At 35.8% G+C, this 16,169-nt stretch overlaps 1 protein-coding gene across 2 annotated transcripts; it reads right to left on the bottom strand.

The window, feature by feature from the left end:
- Positions 1 to 1,494: 1,494 nt before the first annotated feature.
- LOC115014832 (uncharacterized) lies at positions 1,495 to 14,723 on the bottom strand. Of its 2 annotated transcripts, none has more exons than XM_029441917.1 (7): positions 14,491 to 14,723; positions 5,974 to 6,297; positions 4,754 to 5,011; positions 4,538 to 4,663; positions 3,274 to 3,597; positions 2,448 to 2,705; positions 1,495 to 2,357 (listed from the first exon to the last, which is right to left on the bottom strand). In XM_029441917.1, exons 1-7 carry the CDS (start codon positions 14,537 to 14,539, stop codon positions 2,104 to 2,106), a joined length of 1,593 nt encoding a protein of 530 aa, XP_029297777.1. In that variant the 5' UTR covers positions 14,540 to 14,723; the 3' UTR covers positions 1,495 to 2,103. The 2 variants fall into 2 exon arrangements, with proteins under 2 accessions (XP_029297777.1, XP_029297776.1); XM_029441916.1 differs by lacking the exon at positions 14,491 to 14,723 and adding an exon at positions 7,365 to 7,554.
- Positions 14,724 to 16,169: the final 1,446 nt, after the last annotated feature.

Below are 16,169 nucleotides of genomic sequence, written 5' to 3'. Positions count from 1 at the left end.
TTGCTGTATTCATTTTTTATAGACATAGAGGAGAAAAGGGAAGTGTTATTAGTGTCACTTCCCCTTTTTAGCCTCCGACAAGATGGCATCTGTATGTGATGGACTGAGTGGAAGAGAGGGAAGCACTCCTCCTTCAAACTGAAAAAGGATTTGAGACTTTTTAAGATGTGCATGATTCAAAATTAACAAAGTAAACAATTCCAAAACCGTATGACTTGTTGTCTCCACATCTCATTACTTCTGCAGAAGTAAGCATCTGATATCATTTATTTCTCATCTCTAAATAAATCATATATTAAATGTAATCTCAATTCTCAGCCTGTGATGCTGCCTCAACCTCTCAAATGACCTCTAATACACCTGCAGGTCAAGATTATAACAATATGTTGAGCACATAAGAAATAGTTACACGTACCAAACTGTATTTTAAATTCTGATTAAGACAGGGAAGTCTTCAGATATAAAATTAAAATAAATAAAAGTATGTATAAAATAAGAAATAAAAGATGTTTATAATGTTGGGTAATGGATTTAGATAATGGAGAATAATGTTCAGTTCAACTTTAAAGCTACAGAAGGAGAGATTTCTGATAACATAAACAAAACTGAAGGTTAAATAGTTGATAAAACTTTGTCTGATAATCAAACTAAACTAAAACACAGTTAGGCAAATTGAATCAATGTAGTGAGTTTGTATCATGTGGTTTTGAATAATTGAATACTTGCAGTAAAAATGCGATGAAAGTTATCGCAATATTATACTGTATTACAGCGGTAGAACAGCATTATACAGCTTCAGACTATTGGCCAATAAAAGCCTTTGTTTGGGGCCTTTAGTATACTAAGAGTCTTTGCAATACTTCACTAAACATTTTCCGAGTCTTTGTTCTTGTGACAAAATCAATCTACAGCTATAAGATTATTGGTTTATCTTTTGTCAGAGGTATTTATCAAAAATAATGTGCCATTAATTTCAGGATGACCACTGTTCTACATCTAGGCTGCTTATTTGTATTTGTGGGATGAATTAATAAGAAGCCAGTTAAATTGTGAATACCAATGGTCTTCACAGCTGCCAGCTGAATTTCAAATGTATTCTTGAAAGTAGAAAAACCTTTTCGCTCTGTCCAAACTTCCTGCTAAAAGCTGTTTGGGGATGTTGCTTTATACAACTGTTAGTTTGGTTGGTGGTTGTTTTGTTATTCATTACATGGCAAAGGAAGTTATGTCTCTTCAGACTCTGTCACACTCCACTGATTAAAAGCAAATGCACTAAACTATCAAAAATACTTATGACATTGCACTTGTAGCAATAAACATATGTATTCATATGTTACCCTCAATATTCAGACTGTTTTAAAGTCTGATTATTTCATTGTTCCTGAAGTGTTTACATGTTGTCAGAGAGTTTTACTGAATCCAGGAGTATGCATAAACAACAGTAACACCTCTGTAAACCAGTAGAGGGAAACCTCACACCTACTAACACTGATGATGAGTCTGGAAGTTTTATTCAAATATCGGCAGTCATTAAAGGTACAGTCCGTGATCAAAATGTCAACAAAAGGGTAGCTTACCTAAATTGACAGATGACACATGATGATTGACAGGTTTTTAAAACATAACAAATCAACAAAATGTAAGTTAAATGCTGAAAAGGTTTTACATTATCGTTCGTTGTAAACATGGAAGCAAAACAGACCTATATTAGGAATTATTATCAGAGAAAAACACAAAACTAGTATCCACAAAATTCAATCTTTAAGAGTTAAACATATTTTAATCATATATGTGAATATGGTATCGGTAGCTTATATAGAAATGACTGAGTCAGAAGGCTCCACTTGTGATTACATTAATTATAGTTACAATACATAACCTTCGTTCTATGATCTCCCACAGTCATACAAATGCAGAAAACACTCACTGGCCTTTTTTAATTTAAATTCATAGTGAGTTGTTAAGCTGTAAACACAGTAGGCAGAAGTGAATTTAAGAATAATAAAAACAGCAGAGAATTTACACTCTAAACCCTATTTTCCCACCCATAAAAACACACGGCCAATCAGTGAGATGCGGCACTGAGGTGTTGGTTTCACAAAGTTAAAGTACAGATGCAGATTGTCCATCTTCGGAGCCTTCAGCCATCTTGTATTTGTTTTTCTTCCAAGCAAAATAGACGGAAATCCCAATTAATACAAAAATCACCACAGCTGCACGCACACCACAGATGAGCAGGGAGGCTTCTGTGGTCGGGGTAGGAGCTGTTGTTGGCTCAATGCACAGGGTATTTGTCTCTGCAAACACCCACTGTGATATTTGTGTCACATTTAAGGTGCAGTTAATGTATATGAAGCCTGTGGGGAAGAATCAGATGAATGACTGATGTACAGTTAATCATCAGTGTCACAATCATCAAACTGTTTTATACTGATGTTCTTCCTCACCACAGTCAGATATATTCTCTTCTGTCGTGACACTGCTGACGTCATTGCTGACTGAGCAGAGCAGTAGTCCTGAGACGTGTTGTTTCAGAGTGATGCTGTTAGTCTCAGTGTTTGCAGAGAGGAGCTCAGCGTCTGTCAGTTTGTGCCCATCCAGAGTCCAGCTGTACTGAGGACTTTCCCCTCCCTCAGAGGAGCAGGACACCCTCTTCTCTCCCTGGGACAGACACTCAGAGTCCAGCAGGACAGAGGACACAGGAGCTGAAGGAAACACACTCACATGACTTTCTAATACAGAACAGACATTGATACTGATATGTAGAGAATATGATTTGTGGTTTAGCAATCGAATATGAGATGTATCTCTATTAGTATTGTAATAATAATAAATGATGATGTATTATCATAGGTTAAGATAACAATTAAGAATATATTGATTTGTGGCAGAAATGTAATTGAAATGAGCTCCACCTTTAACAGCTGCAACATTAAAGGGAATTCATGAATCAATAATCATAATTGCATAATATAATAAACAGTGTTGTTAAATGGGCCATAATGAGTTTTACGTTTCGTACATTACGTTTATTTTGATGCTAATACTTTTGTACTTTAACCGAAGTAAGATTTTAATTTGTACGGTTGTCTTGTGTACTGTGGTATTACTACTTTACCTTCAGTAAAAGATTTGAGTACTTGTTCCACCTCTGAGGCCAGACATAGATACACATATGTGTCGAATATGACATATACAGTTTAACAATCAAATATGACATGTATGTCTGTCAATATTATTAAATTCCCCAGAAGGTAAAAGAAAGTGATTTACCTTGAATGGTCAACTGTAGAGTCCGCTCTCCTGAAGTCTTTCCATCGTTATCAAAGGTTTCCAGTCTATATTCACCACCATCATTCCTGCTCAGGCTATTGAGCGTCAATGTTTTATCACTGGGAGTAAATGAGGATCTGTCTTGTATTTTATTAGTTATAATCACATTATTTGCCACTCTGATTAATGTTGTTTTATTATTGTAAAACAATTGGTATCTAGATATTTCTGAGTCACTGTCCATCAGCTGGACGACCACAGTTCCTCCCAAAGGACCGAAACACTGAGCTCCGTCCTGTCTGCCATCACAGTGGGTTTCCAAACCTGCAAATAAAAATAAAAAGGGTTTTAAAAAGTTGAAAAATCTTAATCTTTGCAATTCTACAAAATGAATTGACCTTGGTAATCCTTTATGCATATGCAAATACTGATCTGCAGCAAATAATAGTAATTCACAGGTTTGTGAAAAGTATACATCTACTTTTAGTAGCTGAACTTGAACTGTTACTAGAGAACAAATGTTTCAGCACAACTTCTGTATTTAGGTCAAGTTAACCTCACCCAGTGAATGTTCAAACCAAAAGATCTTCAGTTATAAATTCTAGTGAAGTTCCCCAAGTTTCCAAAGACAACACATTATATTTTATTGTGTTTTTGGAAATGTGTATCAAATAATGAAGAAGACATCTAGAATATTTAAATTCTAAGTAATGGTGCAGCCATAACATCATGATGTCTTAGTGTTTCCTGTGAAAGTAAAAGTCCTGTAGCTGCGATCAAGTGTCTGTACAATGTAATAAATATATATTATTCTATAACTTCAAACCACCTTTTAGGAACATGTTCTGTGAAAATGATAAAGAATCTGAGAGAACATTTTAATTATGTTCAATTAGTTCAAATAAAAAGTTTGGAAGACAAGATAGAACAATATAAATTCTGTTATTTTTTGAAGAACTTGTAAATTGTATGATCTCTTAATGCAGAGAGGAAAATGTTCTGCTGTAATAGAGCCATGAACAATGTGACCGCAAAACATTTCACTAAACAGCTCATGTACACACTTCCTTCTGCTTAATGCTATCTTTAGTTATTGAATAAATTGTATTTCTGGTGTAACAGCATGTAGAAATTGTGATTGAACTTATAATTGAGAATTAACTTTATAACTGAATTTGCAATTCGCCTTTTTATGTACAGTAATAAAAGGTGAAAAGCACCTTGAAGTTTGAATTATTTGACACTGTGATGTCAGTGTCCTTACCGGCAGTGGAGGCTTCTGTGGTCGGGGTAGGAGCTGTTGTTGGCTCAATGCACAGGGTATTATTGGCTGCAAACACCCACTGTGATATGTGTGTCACATTTAAGGTGCAGTTAACGTATATGAATCCTGTGGGGAAGAATCAGATGAATGACTGATGTACAGTTAATCATCAGTGTCACAATCATCAAACTGTTTTATACTGATGTTCTTCCTCACCACAGTTAGATATCTTCTCTTCTGTCGTGACACTGCTGACGTCATTGCTGACTGAGCAGAGCAGTAGTCCTGAGACGTGTTGTTTCAGAGTGATGCTGTTAGTCTCAGTGTTTGCAGAGAGGAGCTCAGCGTCTGTCAGTTTGTGCCCATCCAGAGTCCAGCTGTACTGAGGACTTTCCCCTCCCTCAGAGGAGCAGGACACCCTCTTCTCTCCCTGGGACAGACACTCAGAGTCCAGCAGGACAGAGGACACAGGAGCTGAAAGAAACACACTCACATGACTTTCTAATACTGAACAGACATTGATACTGATATGTAGAGAATATGATTTGTGGTTTAGCAATCGAATATGAGATGTATCTCTATTAGTATTGTTACATTTCCACAGCAGGCAATATAGTTATATAGCTTGTAGGGCACAACTGATCAAATCAAAGATTATATTCACCACTGTTGTTCCTGCTCAGGCTATTAATCCTAAATGTTCCATTACTGTGAGTAAACATTGATCTGTTTTATACACACACCTCTTACACTCTCTCCCTCTTACAGAGGTGTGTGACCAGTGATGAAATGTAACTAAATACATTTATTAATTAAAGTTCTTTACTTAGGCCTACTTGCACTAATTTATACTTCTACTCCACTTCATTTCAGAGACAAATATTGTACTTTTTACTCCACTACATATACGTATTTGATACCTTTAGTTATTAGTTACTTTTCTAATTCCAAATGATAATACAATATATAATCAACAAATAAATGATGATGTATTATCATAGATTAAGATAACAATTAAGAATGTATTGATTTGTGGCAGAAATGTAATTGAAATGAGCTCCACCTTTAACAGCTGCAACATTAAAGGGAATTCATGAATCAATTATCATAATTGCATAATATAATAAACAGTGTTGTTAAATGGGCCATAATGAGTTTTACGTTTCGTACGTTACGTTTATTTTGATGCTAATACTTTTGTACTTTAACCGAAGTAAGATTTTGAATGCAGGACTTTTAATTTGTACGGTTGTCTTGTGTACTGTGGTATTACTACTTTACCTTCAGTAAAAGATTTGAGTACTTGTTCCACCTCTGAGGCCAGACATAGATACACATATGTGTAGAATATGACATATACAGTTTAACAATCAAATATGACATGTATGTCTGTCAATATTATTAAATTCCCCAGAAGGTAAAAGAAAGTGATTTACCTTGAATGGTCAACTGTAGAGTCCGCTTTCCTAAAGTCTTTCCACCTTTATCAAAGGTTTCAAGTCTATATTCACCACCATCATTCCTGCTCAGGTTATTGAGCGTCAATGTTTTATCACTGGGAATAAATGAGGATCCGTCTTGTATATTATTAGTTATAATCACATTATTTCCCACTCTGATTAATGTTGTTTTATTATTGTAAAACAATTGGTATCTAGATATTTCTGAGTCACTGTCCATCAGCTGGACGACCACAGTTCCTCCCAAAGGACCGAAACACTGAACTCCGTCCTGTCTGCCATCACAGTGGGTTGCCACACCTGTTTGAAAAAAAAAGTGATTATCATAATGTTGATGATTTATATGAACGACCATGAGAATGTTTTAGGCATATGCCAGGCGTTAATCGTTGAGTAGCTGAAAAACAGCTGCAAAACAGGTTCAGCTGACACATGTAACCTCACCAAGTCATCACAAACTCATGCTGTGATTGATTTTTGATTGTATTTGTTACACCTACAGAGCTATATTGTAAATTATAGCAGATAACCCAACTTTCCAAGAATTGTGTTTGGGGGAAATGTATAAAATGATACACAAGATGGACAGCATATTGAGAATAGTTCAACGGTAAGTCATTGGTGTAGTGATTATGATATAACTGCAATGACATCATATAATGTTTAATATTAAACTTTGAAGTAACTTATGGAAACATTTAAGAGGAAAACCAGGTTTCATCATTAGTTAAATGAACAGCCAGGGGTGCAGCTCTTTAATTCTAAGTTTGTTTATATTCAGCATCATTTAATAGATTCGTTACTAGAAGATCATAATTGTAATTTGTACTCTACATGCACAATGACATGGAATTGATCTCAGGATTTGCCATTGCTGGAAATAAGTAGATTTTCTTTAAGCTACTGAACCTTAGAAACATCACTTTCACACTGCTGCAGTTGTCATTTGATTCTTACAGCTGAGTTTATCAATAAGTGCCTCTAGCCTCCAGTAGTTGAGCTGCATTACACATCACTGAGCATAATGTCCATGACTGAACTTGAAACCTGTGCAAAAGGTTAGAGCTGAAAAACATTTTATTCACATAATATTGAATCTATATATTTGTATGACTGATAGGACTAAGTGGGTAAAGACAAATAATATAACAGCCAACAATCTGTTAAATTCAGGAAATTACATCACTTGACTGTAATGCAGCCTTTAATAGCAGAAAGAAGACAACACTAATGTCAGATTAGAATATCCAAAATCTAAGAAGATATCTAGTCTCTATTCCCGATATCGATATAATATCGATATATTGCCCAGCCCTAACTTGAAATTAGGTTATTTACTTTATTTTGTTGAAAGTTAAGCTGCTCACCATGAGAGACTCCAAGTATCATCACCAGAAGTCCAACCACAGCTTCCATGTCTCCTCAGTGTTCAGTCAGCAGCTTTCAGAAAAACTTTTCTACTTTCCACCAAAAGCATAAACTGAACAGCCTGAAATGTGTCCTGTTACAGATCCGCCTCAGATAACAATGTGTGAAGACTTTGAGCAGGCAAGAGCATTGCTGTATTCATTTTTTATAGACATAGAGGAGAAAAGGGAAGTGTTATTAGTGTCACTTCCCCTTTTTAGCCTCCGACAAGATGGCATCTGTATGTGATGGACTGAGTGGAAGAGAGGGAAGCACTCCTCCTTCAAACTGAAAAAGGATTTGAGACTTTTTAAGATGTGCATGATTCAAAATTAACAAAGTAAACAATTCCAAAACCGTATGACTTGTTGTCTCCACATCTCATTACTTCTGCAGAAGTAAGCATCTGATATAATTTATTTCTCATCTCTAAATAAATCATATATTAAATGTAATCTCAATTCTCAGCCTGTGATGCTGCCTCAACCTCTCAAATGACCTCTAATACACCTGCAGGTCAAGATTATAACAATATGTTGAGCACATAAGAAATAGTTACACGTACCAAACTGTATTTTAAATTCTGATTAAGACAGGGAAGTCTTCAGATATAAAATTAAAATAAATAAAAGTATGTATAAAATAAGAAATAAAAGATGTTTATAATGTTGGGTAATGGATTTAGATAATGGAGAATAATGTTCAGTTCAACTTTAAAGCTACAGAAGGAGAGATTTCTGATAACATAAACAAAACTGAAGGTTAAATAGTTGATAAAACTTTGTCTGATAATCAAACTAAACTAAAACACAGTTAGGCAAATTGAATCAATGTAGTGAGTTTGTATCATGTGGTTTTGAATAATTGAATACTTGCAGTAAAAATGCGATGAAAGTTATCGCAATATTATACTGTATTACAGCGGTAGAACAGCATTATACAGCTTCAGACTATTGGCCAATAAAAGCCTTTGTTTGGGGCCTTTAGTATACTAAGAGTCTTTGCAATACTTCACTAAACATTTTCCGAGTCTTTGTTCTTGTGACAAAATCAATCTACAGCTATAAGATTATTGGTTTATCTTTTGTCAGAGGTATTTATCAAAAATAATGTGCCATTAATTTCAGGATGACCACTGTTCTACATCTAGGCTGCTTATTTGTATTTGTGGGATGAATTAATAAGAAGCCAGTTAAATTGTGAATACCAATGGTCTTCACAGCTGCCAGCTGAATTTCAAATGTATTCTTGAAAGTAGAAAAACCTTTTCGCTCTGTCCAAACTTCCTGCTAAAAGCTGTTTGGGGATGTTGCTTTATACAACTGTTAGTTTGGTTGGTGGTTGTTTTGTTATTCATTACATGGCAAAGGAAGTTATGTCTCTTCAGACTCTGTCACACTCCACTGATTAAAAGCAAATGCACTAAACTATCAAAAATACTTATGACATTGCACTTGTAGCAATAAACATATGTATTCATATGTTACCCTCAATATTCAGACTGTTTTAAAGTCTGATTATTTCATTGTTCCTGAAGTGTTTACATGTTGTCAGAGAGTTTTACTGAATCCAGGAGTATGCATAAACAACAGTAACACCTCTGTAAACCAGTAGAGGGAAACCTCACACCTACTAACACTGATGATGAGTCTGGAAGTTTTATTCAAATATCGGCAGTCATTAAAGGTACAGTCCGTGATCAAAATGTCAACAAAAGGGTAGCTTACCTAAATTGACAGATGACACATGATGATTGACAGGTTTTTAAAACATAACAAATCAACAAAATGTAAGTTAAATGCTGAAAAGGTTTTACATTATCGTTCGTTGTAAACATGGAAGCAAAACAGACCTATATTAGGAATTATTATCAGAGAAAAACACAAAACTAGTATCCACAAAATTCAATCTTTAAGAGTTAAACATATTTTAATCATATATGTGAATATGGTATCGGTAGCTTATATAGAAATGACTGAGTCAGAAGGCTCCACTTGTGATTACATTAATTATAGTTACAATACATAACCTTCGTTCTATGATCTCCCACAGTCATACAAATGCAGAAAACACTCACTGGCCTTTTTTAATTTAAATTCATAGTGAGTTGTTAAGCTGTAAACACAGTAGGCAGAAGTGAATTTAAGAATAATAAAAACAGCAGAGAATTTACACTCTAAACCCTATTTTCCCACCCATAAAAACACACGGCCAATCAGTGAGATGCGGCACTGAGGTGTTGGTTTCACAAAGTTAAAGTACAGATGCAGATTGTCCATCTTCGGAGCCTTCAGCCATCTTGTATTTGTTTTTCTTCCAAGCAAAATAGACGGAAATCCCAATTAATACAAAAATCACCACAGCTGCACGCACACCACAGATGAGCAGGGAGGCTTCTGTGGTCGGGGTAGGAGCTGTTGTTGGCTCAATGCACAGGGTATTTGTCTCTGCAAACACCCACTGTGATATTTGTGTCACATTTAAGGTGCAGTTAATGTATATGAATCCTGTGGGGAAGAATCAGATGAATGACTGATGTACAGTTAATCATCAGTGTCACAATCATCAAACTGTTTTATACTGATGTTCTTCCTCACCACAGTTAGATATCTTCTCTTCTGTCGTGACACTGCTGACGTCATTGCTGACTGAGCAGAGCAGTAGTCCTGAGACGTGTTGTTTCAGAGTGATGCTGTTAGTCTCAGTGTTTGCAGAGAGGAGCTCAGCGTCTGTCAGTTTGTGCCCATCCAGAGTCCAGCTGTACTGAGGACTTTCCCCTCCCTCAGAGGAGCAGGACACCCTCTTCTCTCCCTGGGACAGACACTCAGAGTGACATGGTATTACTACTTTACCTTCAGTAAAAGATTTGAGTACTTGTTCCACCTCTGAGGCCAGACATAGATACACATATGTGTCGAATATGACATATACAGTTTAACAATCAAATATGACATGTATGTCTGTCAATATTATTAAATTCCCCAGAAGGTAAAAGAAAGTGATTTACCTTGAATGGTCAACTGTAGAGTCCGCTCTCCTGAAGTCTTTCCATCGTTATCAAAGGTTTCCAGTCTATATTCACCACCATCATTCCTGCTCAGGCTATTGAGCGTCAATGTTTTATCACTGGGAGTAAATGAGGATCTGTCTTGTATTTTATTAGTTATAATCACATTATTTGCCACTCTGATTAATGTTGTTTTATTATTGTAAAACAATTGGTATCTAGATATTTCTGAGTCACTGTCCATCAGCTGGACGACCACAGTTCCTCCCAAAGGACCGAAACACTGAGCTCCGTCCTGTCTGCCATCACAGTGGGTTTCCAAACCTGCAAATAAAAATAAAAAGGGTTTTAAAAAGTTGAAAAATCTTAATCTTTGCAATTCTACAAAATGAATTGACCTTGGTAATCCTTTATGCATATGCAAATACTGATCTGCAGCAAATAATAGTAATTCACAGGTTTGTGAAAAGTATACATCTACTTTTAGTAGCTGAACTTGAACTGTTACTAGAGAACAAATGTTTCAGCACAACTTCTGTATTTAGGTCAAGTTAACCTCACCCAGTGAATGTTCAAACCAAAAGATCTTCAGTTATAAATTCTAGTGAAGTTCCCCAAGTTTCCAAAGACAACACATTATATTTTATTGTGTTTTTGGAAATGTGTATCAAATAATGAAGAAGACATCTAGAATATTTAAATTCTAAGTAATGGTGCAGCCATAACATCATGATGTCTTAGTGTTTCCTGTGAAAGTAAAAGTCCTGTAGCTGCGATCAAGTGTCTGTACAATGTAATAAATATATATTATTCTATAACTTCAAACCACCTTTTAGGAACATGTTCTGTGAAAATGATAAAGAATCTGAGAGAACATTTTAATTATGTTCAATTAGTTCAAATAAAAAGTTTGGAAGACAAGATAGAACAATATAAATTCTGTTATTTTTTGAAGAACTTGTAAATTGTATGATCTCTTAATGCAGAGAGGAAAATGTTCTGCTGTAATAGAGCCATGAACAATGTGACCGCAAAACATTTCACTAAACAGCTCATGTACACACTTCCTTCTGCTTAATGCTATCTTTAGTTATTGAATAAATTGTATTTCTGGTGTAACAGCATGTAGAAATTGTGATTGAACTTATAATTGAGAATTAACTTTATAACTGAATTTGCAATTCGCCTTTTTATGTACAGTAATAAAAGGTGAAAAGCACCTTGAAGTTTGAATTATTTGACACTGTGATGTCAGTGTCCTTACCGGCAGTGGAGGCTTCTGTGGTCGGGGTAGGAGCTGTTGTTGGCTCAATGCACAGGGTATTATTGGCTGCAAACACCCACTGTGATATGTGTGTCACATTTAAGGTGCAGTTAATGTATATGAATCCTGTGGGGAAGAATCAGATGAATGACTGATGTACAGTTAATCATCAGTGTCACAATCATCAAACTGTTTTATACTGATGTTCTTCCTCACCACAGTTAGATATATTCTCTTCTGTCGTGACACTGCTGACGTCATTGCTGACTGAGCAGAGCAGTAGTCCTGAGACGTGTTGTTTCAGAGTGATGCTGTTAGTCTCAGTGTTTGCAGAGAGGAGCTCAGCGTCTGTCAGTTTGTGCCCATCCAGAGTCCAGCTGTACTGAGGACTTTCCCCTCCCTCAGAGGAGCAGGACACCCTCTTCTCTCCCTGGGACAGACACTCAGAGTCCAGCAGGACAGAGGACACAGGAGCTGAAGGAAACACACTCACATGACTTTCTAATACTGAACAGACATTGATACTGATATGTAGAGAATATGATTTGTGGTTTAGCAATCGAATATGAGATGTATCTCTATTAGTATTGTTACATTTCCACAGCAGGCAATATAGTTATATAGCTTGTAGGGCACAACTGATCAAATCAAAGACTATATTCACCACTGTTGTTCCTGCTCAGGCTATTAATCCTAAATGTTCCATTACTGTGAGTAAACGTTGATCTGTTTTATACACACACCTCTTACACTCTCTCCCTCTTACAGAGGTGTGTGACCAGTGATGAAATGTAACTAAATACATTTATTAATTAAAGTTCTTTACTTAGGCCTACTTGCACTAATTTATACTTCTACTCCACTTCATTTCAGAGACAAATATTGTACTTTTTACTCCACTACATATACGTATTTGATACCTTTAGTTATTAGTTACTTTTCTAATTCCAAATGATAATACAATATATAATCAACAAATAAATGATGATGTATTATCATAGGTTAAGATAACAATTAAGAATGTATTGATTTGTGGCAGAAATGTAATTGAAATGAGCTCCACCTTTAACAGCTGCAACATTAAAGTGAATTCATGAATCAATAATCATAATTGCATAATAAAATAAACAGTGTTGTTAAATGGGCCATAATGAGTTTTACGTTTCGTACGTTACGTTTATTTTGATGCTAATACTTTTGTACTTTAACCGAAGTAAGATTTTAATTTGTACGGTTGTCTTGTGTACTGTGGTATTACTACTTTACCTTCAGTAAAAGATTTGAGTACTTGTTCCACCTCTGAGGCCAGACATAGATACACATATGTGTCGAATATGACATATACAGTTTAACAATCAAATATGACATGTATGTCTGTCAATATTATTAAATTCCCCAGAAGGTAAAAGAAAGTGATTTACCTTGAATGGTCAACTGTAGAGTCCGCTCTCCTGAAGTCTTTCCATCGTTATCAAAGGTTTCAAGTTTATATTCACCACCATCATTCCTGCTCAGGTTATTGAGCGTCAATGTTTTATCACTGGGAGTAAATGAGGATCCGTTTTGTATATTATTAGTTATAATCACATTATTTCCCACTCTGATTAATGTTGTTTTATTATTGTAAAACAATTGGTATCTAGATATTTCTGAGTCACTGTCCATCAGCTGGACGACCACAGTTCCTCCCAAAGGACCGAAACACTGAGATCCGTCCTGTCTGCCATCACAGTGGGTTGCCACACCTGTTTGAAAAAAAAAGTGATTATCATAATGTTGATGATTTATATGAACGACCATGAGAATGTTTTAGGCATATGCCAGGCGTTAATCGTTGAGTAGCTGAAAAACAGCTGCAAAACAGGTTCAGCTGACACATGTAACCTCACCAAGTCATCACAAACTCATGCTGTGATTGATTTTTGATTGTATTTGTTACACCTACAGAGCTATATTGTAAATTATAGCAGATAACCCAACTTTCCAAGAATTGTGTTTGGGGGAAATGTATAAAATGATACACAAGATGGACAGCATATTGAGAATAGTTCAACGGTAAGTCATTGGTGTAGTGATTATGATATAACTGCAATGACATCATATAATGTTTAATATTAAACTTTGAAGTAACTTATGGAAACATTTAAGAGGAAAACCAGGTTTCATCATTAGTTAAATGAACAGCCAGGGGTGCAGCTCTTTAATTCTAAATTTGTTTATATTCAGCATCATTTAATAGATTCGTTACTAGAAGATCATAATTGTAATTTGTACTCTACATGCACAATGACATGGAATTGATCTCAGGATTTGCCATTGCTCTTGGAAATAAGTAGATTTTCTTTAAGCTACTGAACCTTAGAAACATCACTTTCACACTGCTGCAGTTGTCATTTGATTCTTACAGCTGAGTTTATCAATAAGTGCCTCTAGCCTCCAGTAGTTGAGCTGCATTACACATCACTGAGCATAATGTCCATGACTGAACTTGAAACCTGTGCAAAAGGTTAGAGCTGAAAAACATTTTATTCACATAATATTGAATCTATATATTTGTATGACTGATAGGACTAAGTGGGTAAAGACAAATAATATAACAGCCAACAATCTGTTAAATTCAGGAAATTACATCACTTGACTGTAATGCAGCCTTTAATAGCAGAAAGAAGACAACACTAATGTCAGATTAGAATATCCAAAATCTAAGAAGATATCTAGTCTCTATTCCCGATATCGATATAATATCGATGTATTGCCCAGCCCTAACTTGAAATTAGGTTATTTACTTTATTTTGTTCAAATTTAAGCTGCTCACCATGAGAGACTCCAAGTATCATCACCAGAAGTCCAACCACAGCTTCCATGTCTCCTCAGTGTTCAGCTCTGTGGACCCGGCCAGCAGCTTCCAGACAAACAACTCTACTTTATTCAATAGCAAACACGCACATACTGCACTGAGCAGCCTGACATGTCTTCAGATCAGAAAGGAAGCAAAGTATTGTTCACAACTGGTCACCTCAGTTCCTCATTTATGTTGAGAACAGTTTGACTAGATGCAGTCAGTTAAAGCCTTATAAGACCAAACATTTACAGAATTCTCGTAATGGCTTTTGAAATTCTGTGAAATGTATTTTTATCGTGCAACCATACCCACCAGGAAAGAGGAAGTAAAACAAAGTGTGATCAAACAGTGAACGCAGCTTCTCCCACAAGGATCTGCTCTTTTATTCTCGTATTACTTTCTGTCATGTTCTGACGATTATCGTCCACATTTGATTTAAAACATTGGCACAATGTGGAGTGTGACAATTTTCTATTCTCAATAATGTGTGAGAAATGAACTGAGAAAAGATACTTCAGTAGTTTTACTGTGATTGTAACTTTCAACTCTGCGACACTATTTCTATATACACAGGAAATATATTTATATATACTTTCGGATCCAAAAACAACCGTTCGGTCTCTGTAACTAACATGAAACACAAATGACTCTTATATCCAGGCGGAAAACTAAACAGAAAGTTACATTTAAAGGTGAATATAAACAACTCTTACTTAACCAGGACATATTGCGAGTGAAGCCAAACACAGCCTGCAGATGTCGTCACAACACAACATGATTAATAACCTGCAGCAATAACTTATACCAACACAACCATTAGATATGAACTACTTTAGCCACTTATTTCCTGCTAGTCGTCAAAGTATTTGATTAATTTGACATTCAGTAAAAGCACTAACCGCTAGTTAGTGAAGTTTTCTGGTTTGTATATGAATATGAGTATTGTTACTGGTAATAATATTGCAACTTAAGTCCATATATCCAGCATTACATTTACAGCAGCATCCTCCCATTATGTAAAAAGTCACAGTCAACGTCAAAATATATATTCAATTCAAATAAAACTCATATTGTGCTTAATTGGAATTCAAAGTTTTATTTTTGGTATCAGTGCTACAGAACAAAAAGTCAAATTCCCTATTATTTAACATGTGTGAAGGATCATTGTTTATAAAAGAGCAGATCAAAAGAACAATGATTTACACAATTTATTCTGATCCATGACCACACGAATATGGTCACACAGCTGCTGCTGCTGCTGCTGTTGCTGCTGCTGCTGCTGCTGTTGCTGCTGCTGCTGCTGCTGCTGCTGTTGCTGCCGCTGCTGTTGCTGCCGCTGCTGCTGCACTCGCATGAGATTCATACCACAAGTCAGCGTTTCCTATTAAAAATATTTTTCAACACTAGGTACAAAAAGACTTTTCCAGCTCCCAAGTCATGCAAGTCCTGTTCTTTCTTGGAGTCCACAGCTCAGTGTCCATTGGTGATCTTTAGTTGAGGCGTTTCATCTCAGTTATTTACCTGAGGGTGGACAAAAGACAGAATAAAGGATTTTGCAGTTAAAGCAGAACAAAAGGTTTGAGGTTCACACCAACACATGGTATTGGTTGAAACTGAATCTATTGACCTTTTTGGATTACAAACATGTCTGT

Source organism: Cottoperca gobio, chromosome 10 (genome assembly GCF_900634415.1).
Source record: "Cottoperca gobio chromosome 10, fCotGob3.1, whole genome shotgun sequence".
Lineage (NCBI taxonomy): Eukaryota > Metazoa > Chordata > Actinopteri > Perciformes > Bovichtidae > Cottoperca > Cottoperca gobio.
The sequence above is the reverse complement of the archived record's forward strand: the minus strand, read 5'-3'. Positions and strand labels throughout refer to the sequence as shown.